Source organism: Vanessa atalanta, chromosome 10 (genome assembly GCF_905147765.1).
Source record: "Vanessa atalanta chromosome 10, ilVanAtal1.2, whole genome shotgun sequence".
NCBI classification, from domain to species: domain Eukaryota; kingdom Metazoa; phylum Arthropoda; class Insecta; order Lepidoptera; family Nymphalidae; genus Vanessa; species Vanessa atalanta.
The window spans coordinates 486782-499824 of NC_061880.1; the positions used below are offsets into that span (position 1 = coordinate 486782).

Here is a 13043-nt window from a genome sequence, read left to right on the forward strand (position 1 = left end):
TATAATATGCATTGTAATACAGTATTTTAATGTGTCAAATTTAAAATATATATACATATATATGTATTATATATTAATTTATTAACATCCGAATCCGGTGTTTTTCAAACGAATTATAAACAAAATATTAGAGAATTATCACAGAATAATTTTTTTAATACTACGTATATTATATGCACGGACAGGACAAATGGTCAAAGGATGTGCAGCGTCTGCTTAGCATTTAACTAGGACGTCAGATAACGATAACTTAACTTAAAAAGGTTTAAGTTGACGCCTCCATTTCCGCAAATACCAGACAGAATTTAAGGGAAACATTTCAGCGTTTTCTTTTTGAATGTAACTTTTTTAGAAAGTCACGTCCGCGCCTCTGGCGGACGAATCGCGCCATAAATTATCTCTTGTTATTATATAAATGGTTTATAAAACAGTGAAGTTATTACATTAGTTTTTATCGTAAGTGATGTGTTCATATTTTTTATTGATGTATTTTTTATCTAGTCCAAACGGCAGCTCCATGTTTTAATTTCGTACCTCTAAGTTACAAGCACAAAAAACTATGTTTTATGCTTAGTGGCAACACTTTCTGTAAAATAACTTTTGTTCTTAGCATTTATGTAAGTTTTATGTAAATTATGTATGATATGAATTTTATAAAATAATTGTTTAAAACAATAACTAATTGTGTTACAGCCGCTCCTATTGAATTTGAGTATAATATATTTCTTATTTTAATACAATTGGCGTTATAATTCCATTCCTTATATAGAGATAATAAACTAAATACTTTATTATTATAATTAAATGTTACCATATAAAAAATTTAATTGAATAAATTACATACATTTAGAAACAAACATTAAAATTATTGCCAGGACCCGACTCTTCTTAATGAATTTAGTTTACTATCTCATATATAGATATATATATGGTCCTGAATTCGATAATATTTTTTAATTTACAGTTCATTTAGTATGAATTTGTACAAAGTGTAAACGAAATGCCTTCAAATCTGGAAGATTTTAAATTATACTTGGTTTGACTGTTTTTGTACTTTTTTTGTTTATTTTTTTATACAAGTTGTACTAAATTAGGCTGTACATATTTTCTAATATATGTTTGAGAGCAATAAATTATGAAATTAATAAAATTACTTACATTTTTACTAGTTTTAATTTCTTTACACCTTACGAGGTTATAAAAAAACATTTGTCAACAACGCTTTTTAACAATGATAAAATATATAAAATAAAACAAATTAATTTCAGTCTATTATTTATATTTTTAGTAAAAAAATTATAACATAACCTATTATATTTAGCTCTCCGTTACGGTGGCGGGTAGTAAGGTCGCGGCGGTGGCGGACCGGGAGGGATCGGGCCCCTGGGAGGTAGAGGGCCTCGGGCCTGCATGGGGGAAAAGTAGTTTGGAGGTGGAACGTTGACGGGAGGGAAGCGTGCCGGAGGGGCCGGTGGGGGCTCCGGGTACACCAGAGGCGGGCCCGCAGGTATGGGCAGCCTGGCCGGGATCGCCGGCGGGGGCGCTGAGTACACTGGATAGGCAGGCATCGCCGGGTATCCGGGGTAGGTAAACCTCATATCTATTTTCGGAGGTTCTAATTTAACATCGGAACCGTTTTTAACTGGTGTGACAACAGGCTTAGTGATAGCGGCGACAGGTGATGCGGAAGTGGGCGGTGTAACGGAGGCTTTCTTCTCGTTTTTTGGCGGCTTTGAGGCTGTAGTTTGAGTTGGCGAGTCCCCGCCCGAGGGTTGAGTTTGTGGCGAATACAGATCCAGAACCTGAAACAATTTGTTACAAATATATTTTATTAATTACTTGTCTGATAAAGCTACATTTGTTATTTTATTATTCAATTTCAGTATAAAGTTTACTATAGCATTTATATCTCTATACAAAAACGATTCCCACCTGGTGACAAATATCTTCGAGCAGCTCCATCGTGATATCTTCTACAAACATATCCCACCAGGCATTATGTTTTGAGACCCGACCATTCCAATCGACCACCTCAAACTTGCTCAGCTTGCCCGCAAGGAACATAAGTGCCACTGCTATCACTTCGGGCTCCCATTGAAGGCACAGTGTTGTGCAAAGACTAAAAGAAAGTCCACATTCAAATTTGAGTTACAGGGAACTGCAGAAAATACAACCTTCAACTATGAAATAGACACAAAATGTGCTATCCAAATGGCTAATCATTACTTTACAAATGTTTATGTGTAGAATAAAATACTTTTTTTTAAATATTATGCAGGCCAAGTATTGAATTATTTTAAATAAAAACAGCATTATAATATGTATGTTAGCAAGCATAAGAAAATGTTAAATGATTTTTGAGGACTAGACAATCCAGTTTATTGCCACCTAAAATGTGTAAGTTCATTTTTGACGGAGTCAAAATTACTACAGTAACTATATTTACTAGTTTAAATCTAAATATTCAGCAATATTTTAATTTATTATTTATAATAGATGTAAGTAAGGAATAGCAAGTATATGTGTCACTGGAATACAAAAAACCGCAACTTGGCATGGAGTTTTGCATACATTTTGTGTTCTCAGTATCAATGGCATTGTTGTTACCATTACATCATTGTCGTCGTCATTACACCAGATGTCTAGTTAAGTTTACAAAGAAAAACATTTTTTGAATACTTAATATTTGTGTTATCTTATATATTCATAGTTTAAGGCAATTTTTGTCCCAGTGATTATAGGACGATAGCTGAACATAAAAGATTGATTATGGTCTCATTTTGTAGAGCTTCAGCAAAAAATTAAAGAGGGTTCTTGATTGCAATTTACTAAATTATTTTTAGAGAGCAGAATAAAATTACTGTCTGTATTAAAAAACAAATGTAAAACATGCAAACAGAAATTGTAAACTGTACAATAAAAATGTGCGGCCCTCTAGTTATATATAATAGATACATATGTGGTTAACATAAATATTAAAGCATGAAAATAACATTTCAATTTATGAATAAAATAACAGAATAAATATGGAATATGTTAAATAACTTAATCATCTAGAACCATTAGAAATAAACTTTGTAAGTTTAGTATCATACTTTGTTAGATACCAATAGACCATATATTATAAGATCCTTTAAATGTTAACTGTCATCTGCATCAAACTTGTTTTATGGTTTTAAATATCAAGGTCCTTAATTTAATACTAATTAATTTTTAACAAACTATGACCAACTTTTTTTATTTATAATGATTGTAATGACACTTAATTTTATGGCAAGTATTTTTTATTTATGTTACTAGTTTTATAAAATGAAACCCCATAACAAACCTGTCGTTGACAAAGGTCCATGCCATCTGCACCATTTTCTGTAGTTTCGCCTTATCACCTTTAAGGCACTTAGCATACTTTAATAGATATCCATACGGGTGCTCCACTTGTAGATCGAATTTTATCGTCTGCAGCAATATCCTCTCCAACGTCATCACTTCCTCCTTAGGATCCTCACCGAATGTGCTAAACTTTTGTTCAGTTAATAGAGATTTCGCTACTTTTATTATATCTTTACATTTCTTTGGCGTCTCTTCCACTTTTCCGGCCAGAAATAAACAGCAGCATGCAGTTATATACCTCGGGAAAGTCCGAAACGAGTGGAACATGTAAAAGCGATGAAAATAAACAACACCAGTAGCAACAGTGTTATAACCTAAATCCATCTTCGATCCAGTGTCGATGATAAACCTCGCGCCCTCCTTTCGGTAACGATTTTCCGAGTCATTTGGAATGCCATCGCGGAACGATGGTGTATTTTGTAAATCTTTTTTGTCGTAATACCAATACGGCATTATTAGAAGTCAATTATTATAATAATATTTCTAATCCGTCACTAACTACCACCGCCATTTATTTGGTACTGACATCTGTCAAAAAATATGAGAATCGGGATGCCGAATGTATCGATTGTTCATCATCGACAACAGAATAAAATATCGATATTATCATAATTAAAACAAATTATTCAAAATTTTACTTGTTAAAAAACATAATTGTAAAATCTGTTACTTGATTTTTTTAATTCTTACAATAAAATAAAACAAAAAGTATAATGTATTTTACTGTGACTACATAATATTCGATTGATGCTCCATATAATAATTATAATAATAAGAACAACAGTTTTATAAAATTATTTATGTTGTGGAAAATCAATATCTATATTTATTGAAATTAAAATAATTCGTAGTAGTAGTAGTAAGTTAGCTGCTGAATAATTGCACTTAAAATGTTTTTGTATCATATTTCATTTCTTTCTTACAACTATTTTTATTAAATAATTGAATTGAATTATCGACGATCAAGCCTTTTCCGATCTGCTTGATCCTTTGGCTTTGCGTAGAGATGTTGGGTCACTCTTAGTCTTCTACAGCATTATTAAGAAAATGTCACAAGGATTTTTTTGGATTAATCCCGGCTGCAGAATTTCACCTTCTGACATCGCATCCAAAAGCCAAGTTTCGCCCGCTCCATCTAGATGTCCAAAAATCCCGAAAATCGCGATTTCTTTGATATTTTCTACCTCGCACAGCCACTCTGGAATTGGAATTAGCTTTTACCAGCGGTTTTTCACAACCGATAAGATATGATATGAAAGAAAAGACCCTGCCACCTGCAAGCCCCCTGGTGTTGCAGATGAGCATCCTGCTTGTTTGCCATCAGTACCATAAAAAAAAGAAATAAAAAGAGAAAAACATGTCCCCACGATTGGGCTAAGACAGCCCTACGTAATAGGCTACTTACAACAGCCAGTTTACATATCCTGATTAGAAGCCTTGAAGAAATTTGTGTACTTTACCAATAAAGCCTGGGTATGACTGGCAGTTGTCACCCTTTTGCAAACTTAAAACTTCACTGATTTTATATCTGGGGTTTTTAATCTTAAACCTGGTAATGATGATGACAATAAAATTACAGGAAAGGAATTAAATACGAAATGTTATTCGTCATAGTAAATGGAGCGAATAAAAGTTGATGTACTCTTAAGTAATTTAAAAGCATGTTTGTTCGATGTTGGATTTGTTTCGAGTATTCTATCGGATCCTTTATCAGAATCTGCTAGAATGCTCCTGGAATTCTATTTAATGGCTATTAATATTAAATGATATTTAAGCAAACAGGAAGAAGGGACAATGTTTTGTCCTACACAGGGACGTCAGTCCCTGACGTACCTGTGTAGGACAAAAATCCTAAAATTAAAGAAGGAAAAAAAAATGATGATTGAACACTAATCTTATTCAGAGCCGGATTTAAACGACTGAAGGTCCTGAAGCCACAAAGGAGTAAAGCCCAGGAGCAACAGAGGCCCGTAATAACTATTTTACAAATTAATTTAAACATTCTCATCTCAATCAGTCAGGGATGTCAATAATAAATATTTTTACTATTTGTATCAGTAACTTGTAAAACAGTAATTAGGAATATTATTATAATTGGACTGTATCTATATATCTAAACGTATAATAAGGCCCCTCTCTTGTGGACCCCAGGACAGTCAGAGCCGGATTTAGGGACAAACCCCGGGTTGCACCTAAATCTTGCTTCCTGCTTCCTGACTATATTAATTAATCTTGATCTGTAAGCATTTATTTAAACATTATAAATTAACATGGTTATTTTTTTCACGAGACTGATGAATCTCGTGAACAAGACATTCGTAGATAATGTCGAAATATCGAGCTCCACCAAATAAAAATAAAAAACATGGTAAATATCCCGTTTTAAATACTGTTTGTAATTATAAATATTATTTTTAATGCTTTTAAATGGTGTTTGCAATACCTAAATAATATTAAATATTTATCAATTTTTACAGTAAAATGAAAGTAATAATTACAATAAAATTAACCTTATATGCATATTTCACATAGGCCATAGTTGCTGAGATTGTTTGAGTCATTTTTACCCGACGCGACGGCTCAAAAGAGGGTGTAACGTTTTCTGGGTTCATGTATGTGAGTTTATTCGTTCCACTACAACTTCTAAATGCCAGAACAGATTTGGAAGAATGAAATGTCGTTAGAATCTTAATATAATTTTTAGTGACACGGACTATTAAATAGAAAATGTTCTGTTTCTGTAATAATATGTACTTTAGTAGTTTCGCTAGACGGTTACCGAGTTGGCATAATGGATTCTAAGCGAAGGTAACGGGTTCAAATCATCAGTGAAGCAACACTGAGTTTTGATGTCATTAATTTGACATTATTCAGTATTATTAATTTCGTGCTAGAACGCAAAATAGGACGTCTGTTGAAACCTTCATATTTTGGATGAAATTTTGCCACAAGGCCGCGGGTCCTATAATCTCCAAGCTTTCTCCTTGTGGGAAGTTGAGTGTTATTCTAAGCAGTAAACATCGTCCTAAGGGGGAGTAATGATACATTAAAGCCTGTAATTTTACTCTAATCGCGAGATGAAATAAATTTTCAAATACCATATGTAACTTACACAAGTACAAACTCACACGGAATCGGATTCCAACTCCACATCATTCCTAAAAGTGAAAACGTGTCACGATTTGACTTCCAAATTTGGTCGCAATCAGAATAACAAAATCTGTAAGATGCAATAATATGTTATCAATTTTAAATAATGTTTAGAATATCACTATTTTTAAGCAAAATGTATGCTTAAAACAAATAAAAAAAGATTTAGCAGATATTATCTTATCAGACTAATTATTGTTAAGGACTGATAGTCGGCGTGTTTTAATAATACTTTTTGTGATAATACGTGAATTATTACTTTAAATACATTTATTTTTCCTCTATTATACACAATGTCTTTTGTTACAATATGGTTGTTTTACTTTCTATCGTTAGAAATTAAAATAATTTATTTGTATCAAATTGTAAACAGTGACCTACAGAATACTTAGTGAACGAAAAGGCCGCGTACCTTATCTAACTTGCTAATGTCTCTGTGTAAATACGATAACATTCAATAATGACTGTAAGTTCATTATTCACTGTTCAGTCCCACGATGGCGCTCAAGACCGGAGCTAGTTTTTTACGCTTGAATCGCTTGAACCAAGCGATCAGAGTACGTATCCAAAACCTTTATTCTATAGTAAGAATAACAATTATTTTTCTAGTTTTAAAATATTTAAGATAAGTGTAATTTGGGAGGTGCATTAATAAGTATTTTTAAATTGTCCTGATAAATGACATCACGCGCAAATATATGTATGTTGTAATTCGTTACAAATATTTCGTTATCACATGCTTTTTAAATCGAGTGACGTTGTATTTAAAGTAAATGTAATAGGAATTGTTTTTATTTGTCACGCGACTGACGTATACGAATACGATAATTTCTCGACTATTATTTTCCAAAAGAGCCGGACTGGCCCGGTTGTTAGGACGCGTACATCTTTACCGATGAATGCGGGTTTAAATCCAGGCAACTGCTGAATTTTCGTGGGCTTGATAATTCATCACATGTTCAGTGTTAAGGGAAGACATTGTGAGAAATGTGTGTAATGAAATTCTGTCACATGTGTGTCTACCAATTCGCAATAGAGCAGCTTAGTGGAATTAGCTAAAAACATTCTCCTCAAAGGGAGAGGAGGCCTTACTTTTTATAAGATTTGAGAAAAATTTAATATCATGATTAACTATAAAATAAAACAATGAATGAAGAACTAGGAACACTTATTTTTAGTTGTTTATTCAAACAATATCGACTCTCATCGTAAAAAAAGGTTTCTAATAATATTTGTATGCTAAATTGTAGTTCCATGTTATAAAAAAAAACTTGGAACTAACTAACTAAATCGCAAGTCAGTTAATCTGCTGACATTTTTTTTGGATGGGACAATTTCCTAGCAGTTTCTCTTCTTTATAAAATAATGGACGTAATAATAAAAGACAATTAATTAAAATTCCATTCAATGAAATATTATTTTCATTTGCAGTTATTGTCAACGAGCTCGAGACCTGAAATCATTCAGAATGGTGGTAACAATGCTGACTTCCCTGGCGCTAAGGCTCCCTACGTGACGGAAATGAAATTCGTCGATGAAAATAGTTATGATCCTATCCCTATATATAGGGTACTCGATAACGATGGCCAGGTAATCGACAGTAGGGAAGAGCCTGCCATCGACAAGGAAACCCTACTCAACATGTACAAAACGATGGTTCAACTTAATCAGATGGATAAAATTATGTACGAATCCCAAAGGTAAGAAAACATTTATTTATTTTTTTAAATTAGGTAACCTCTTATTGAGAACAAATTACAGTTCTAATTTAAAAATGTTTATAGTTTAAGCTTCTTCCTCCTTTACGAACGAACTATAGACTCGGTATCAATGTATATTAAATTAAAAAAGACAATGACAAAACAGTTCTGTTACATCTTCACCTCTATTTGACAACCAATTTATTGTTATCGCTTGCAACCGTTCGATCGTTTGATAAAGTTGGTTGGACTTCAAATAAAGAAGGAAATTAGGTTAAATCCATTCATGAACCGATTTGTATTTCCTTTTATAAAAATAATTGAAAAGTGTCCAAAAAGCATGCTAATTCATCCTGAAATATCCAATAATAATCATTATGATCGAACCAGTTGACAAACTCTAATTGGAAAATTTCATCAGGCCGCTGCTTTCAAGATACCAAAAACTTTTATTACAATAGGTAATGTGAATATGAATGTTACTTTTCAGACAAGGTCGAATCTCCTTCTTCATGACGAACTACGGAGAAGAAGGTATCCACGTTGGAAGTGCCGCGGCTTTGTCTCCAAAAGATCTAATTTTCGCTCAATACAGAGAGGTCGGAGTACTGTTGTACCGAGGAATGACGGTCACTGAGCTTATTAACCAATGTTATGGGAATCATGAAGATCCTGGCAAGGGAAGACATATGCCAATACATTATGGTAGCAAGCAAAGGAATATCGTAACTATATCCAGTCCATTAGGTGAGCAAATTCATATTTTTAAATAATTTAACAGTTTTACAGGATAATCAAATGATGGTCGGTCTTTGTACTAGCTTGCCTGGGCACTCACCACCCATTCACCAATTATTCTACGAATAAAGAGCATAATCTTTACTAGTGTGATTCGATAAGTAATAGTGAGAGTATCAGTCAGCGTAACTTCAGGTACAGTCGACCCATTTACAACAAACCATTAACCATTTTTATTACAGCAACACAGATGCCTCAAGCCGTAGGCGCAGCTTATGCGTACAAGCGCCTACCAAACAATGATCGATGTGTTATTTGCTACTTCGGTGAGGGAGCTGCCTCTGAGGGAGACGCACACGCCGCTTTCAACTTCGCCGCTACTCTTGAATGTCCTGTCATAATGTTCTGGTAAGATATATTTATACATGTTCTAAAACAAACATACGAAATCCATTTACAATTTAAAGGTGCTTAATATGTCTGGTTACATATAGCGGATAACTACTTTTCGAGTCGGTTTTATATAGGAACCTACCTAGTGGTTTTTACAACATGCGAATAATTATATGAGCAGAGATCGTTAGAGCTATTCTGTATAATCAAAAACGAAAGTAATTGCCGAACACGATCGTAGAATGTCAGAAAGTGATAATATGCGACCCTAACCATATTAATATTTAAAGTATACATAAACGCATCAAAATAGTGTATCACCGTAAGTTTGTATGTCCATTTTTTCGTGATCCCGCTATTAGACAAAAGCACAATTCTGCATCAAATATAAAACTGTTATTAAGTCTTGTCACAATTTTTATTTCAGCGTATAAGCTGACATATTGCTCCACTGACAGAAAACGCTCTAGTGAGTCGCAATTAAAAGGAATAATTTTTCGATTTAGTAGAAACAACGGATACGCGATCTCGACGCCGACGAACGAGCAGTACCGCGGGGACGGCATCGCGGGCCGTGGGCCGGCGATGGGCCTGCACACCGTGCGCGTGGACGGCACCGACGCGCTCGCCGTCTACAGCGCCGTGCAGCGCGCGCGGGCGATCGCCCTCTACAACAAGCCCGTACTCATCGAAGCCATGTCCTACAGGTGAGAGGAACCTCTCCAGACACTTGTTAGATTTTGGCATGTGAAAGCGATCCTGTTACGCCTGATCCGCCAAAGAAACGGAGAGGGCACTGCTAGTTTTTTAGTGGGTATTCCGGCGTTCTAGGGCACCCTAGCCATCCTGGACATCGACGAGTCCCGCATACGTCCCCACTTCATGCGGAGGAAATTCGAAAAGCGTTTTTCCCGCGAGAAAAAAAGGGGTCCTATCCACTCATATATTCTTCTGCCAAACAGTGATACTTATTGTTGTTGTTCCGATTTATAAGGCTCTACAAAAGCAAGATTGATTATTCTCGAGATTGATTAAGCGATGTGAGGAATTATTAATATTTCTTACATGTAATATCTATGTAATGCAAACAATTTGACCCTTAAAATTTTCACGTTTCGTGCTTTTATAATTTTTCCTGAATAGATTTAAGTTTTTGACAGAGTGGGACATCACTCAACGTCCGACGACAGCACCGCCTACAGGCCGCTGGAAGAAATACAGAAATGGACTCAAGCTGAGAACCCCATTCAGAAGTTGAGATTGTATCTTGAAAATAAAGGTAAAGATTGATTCAGTAATATTACTAAAAAAGATTTTTTTTATAAGAGTATGCCTTAAAAATAAAATAGTTAAAACATTTAAGCTATTAGTACCCATATGTGTGTAGAGGTAGATCCAATTTAATTTATTTTATAAAAGAAGAATAAATAAGTACTCAGTTTATAACCGGTTTTTGACCGTAAAATATTTTTCTGAACCGGCTTTATAGTTTCTTACACAATATATATACAAATAACATCACTTACGATTATAATAAATCAGTTGCTAGTTTTACGATTAAAGAGCGCCCAACGTCCAAGCCTCTAGCTTTACTTTTATGTATTTATTTTATTTCAAAATTAGGGCTATGGGATGCCGAGGCTGAAAAGACATACGTAAAGGAAGCTCGCGATATGGTAGTTCGAACAATGCAAGATGCAGAGAAGAAGAAGAAACCGCATTGGAAGGAGATGCTTGAAGATGTTTACTATGACATGCCTCCTCATCTACAGTAAGTTTCTACGTATTATAAAGTATTAAACGCTTAAAATATAAAAAATAAAAATTTCTTCTTCTAAGCTTCTGGGCTTACCGGAAAATTATGCAATTGGAGTTTTTTGGCAGAACGGAGCATCAAGGTCGTTGTCGACGGTGCATGCTCCGACTTAAAATTCGTCCTTGCACCAGCATTCCACAAGGCTGTGTTCTATCAACCACTCTGTTCTTCTTCTGCATGTCAATGACTTGTTGTAAATCAGTAACATTCACTGCTATGCAGACGACAGCACCATAGACAACTCATACACCGGCCGTGCTAATATTTCTCGGGAAAACGTCGAAAAAAACCGGAACTTGTGTCTGAAATCGAGTCTTCGTTAAACAAAGTCTCGAACTGGGGTTGGCTAAACCTAGTCCCAACCCCAAAAAGACGCAAGTTTGCGCGTTATCTGCTAAAAAACACCATTTGTCTTATCTCCACGATTCGAGAACATTCCGTTAGCCACCACAGCTAGTATCGGAATACTTGGCGATGATGTTTCGAGCCTCGTTCAGTTCCGCGGTCAATTGGAAGGCAAAGCCAAATTGGCATCAAAAAAGCTCGGTGTGCTCAGCAAGGCAAGACTTTTTTTTTTGTTATAGGGGGCAAACGAGCAGGAGGCTCACCTGATGGAAAGTGATTACCACCGCCCATGGACATCTGCAATCAGACCAGGGGGGTTGCAGGTGCGTTGCCAGAAAAGAGCGTACTCTTTCCTGAAAGGCCGGCAACGCATGTGCAGTGCATCTGACATAAAAAAAAAACCTCGACGAAAATCGCATTTACCTATTGTAGAGCTATTCAGTATTCTGTAGTAAGAGACTCGAAACTCAAAACAAAATGTCAAAAGGTGACATTGACATTAACTACGATAATTATTATAAAATTTATAGGACAGCAAAATTTCGTATCACCTCAAGTCGGTTGTTAACACTTCACGAATATGATACGAAGGGAATCGCACTGCTTTGTTTTTAAATATAAATAAAAAATGTAAAATGAAATTTCAAAATTATAATCTCTATACAAACTAAATCTCTTGCTATGAATTGTATAGCAATTATACAAATATTCCATACAATTGTTTTAATAATTATGGTTGGACCTGCAAACTATAACAAATTTTAAGGGAGAAGGTCGATTCTTAGTTAACCTTCAAATTTAAACATAAAAAATTAAAAAGTATACAAATATTCTGTGATATGTCTTTTAAAAAAATATTTTTTTATTTTCAGGAAACAAATGCAGCAAATGGAGAAGCATTTGGAAAAGTACCAGGAACATTATCCCATGGATCAATTTCAAAAAGAATAAATCTAAGTTGATGATTTTGTAAAATATAAAAACTTGTATAATATAAAAACCATTGCAACAAAAACAATATTCTTATTATATTACACTTACATAAATAATCCTATCGGATTATGTGTTACCTGAACTTAAATTAATAAATATTTATCTGTTTACACATTTAGAGTCTAAGTCCAACGTCTTTGATACTACTTCTACACATCCCAACATTTAAAAAAACAGTTCGGATGTCCAATCAGAGCGACGGAGATTGAAATATAAGGTATAATTGGAAGATCTCTCTTCCAATATACAGTTATTCATATCGTGAGATCTGTAACGGACTAACAGGGGCACGGAAGGGACGGTTCGCCCCAGTCCTCCAGTCTTGGGGGAGGGTGAGGGATAAGCATCCGCATTCCCCTGATCAAATCCTAAAAAAGACTTTAAATATGTGCTGAGTACCTACAGAATTTCAAACACTACCAAAAATTACCTTCTACAGCTATCTATAGGTACTAATATTCCTTTAACTTCGTTGAACGCGTCCAATAAACTAGAGAGAATCCCCGTCTTTACAGCGG

General features: G+C 34.7%; 2 protein-coding genes across 2 annotated transcripts; one reads left to right on the forward strand and one right to left on the reverse strand.

The window, feature by feature from the left end:
• Positions 1-1262: 1262 nt before the first annotated feature.
• Positions 1263-3898, reverse strand: LOC125066764 (cyclin-K). The gene is made up of 3 exons (XM_047675023.1): positions 3329-3898; positions 1933-2119; positions 1263-1802 (listed from the first exon to the last, which is right to left on the reverse strand). The coding sequence occupies exons 1-3, from the start codon at positions 3841-3843 to the stop codon at positions 1329-1331; spliced, it is 1176 nt and encodes a 391-aa protein (XP_047530979.1). The 5' UTR covers positions 3844-3898; the 3' UTR covers positions 1263-1328.
• A 3055-nt stretch (positions 3899-6953) lies between these two features.
• On the forward strand, positions 6954-12563 carry LOC125066980 (2-oxoisovalerate dehydrogenase subunit alpha, mitochondrial). Its single transcript, XM_047675324.1, has 8 exons — positions 6954-7097; positions 7972-8240; positions 8731-8987; positions 9221-9386; positions 9878-10078; positions 10532-10650; positions 10995-11142; positions 12405-12563. The coding sequence occupies exons 1-8, from the start codon at positions 7038-7040 to the stop codon at positions 12481-12483; spliced, it is 1299 nt and encodes a 432-aa protein (XP_047531280.1). The 5' UTR covers positions 6954-7037; the 3' UTR covers positions 12484-12563.
• The last annotated feature ends 480 nt before the right edge of the window (positions 12564-13043 follow it).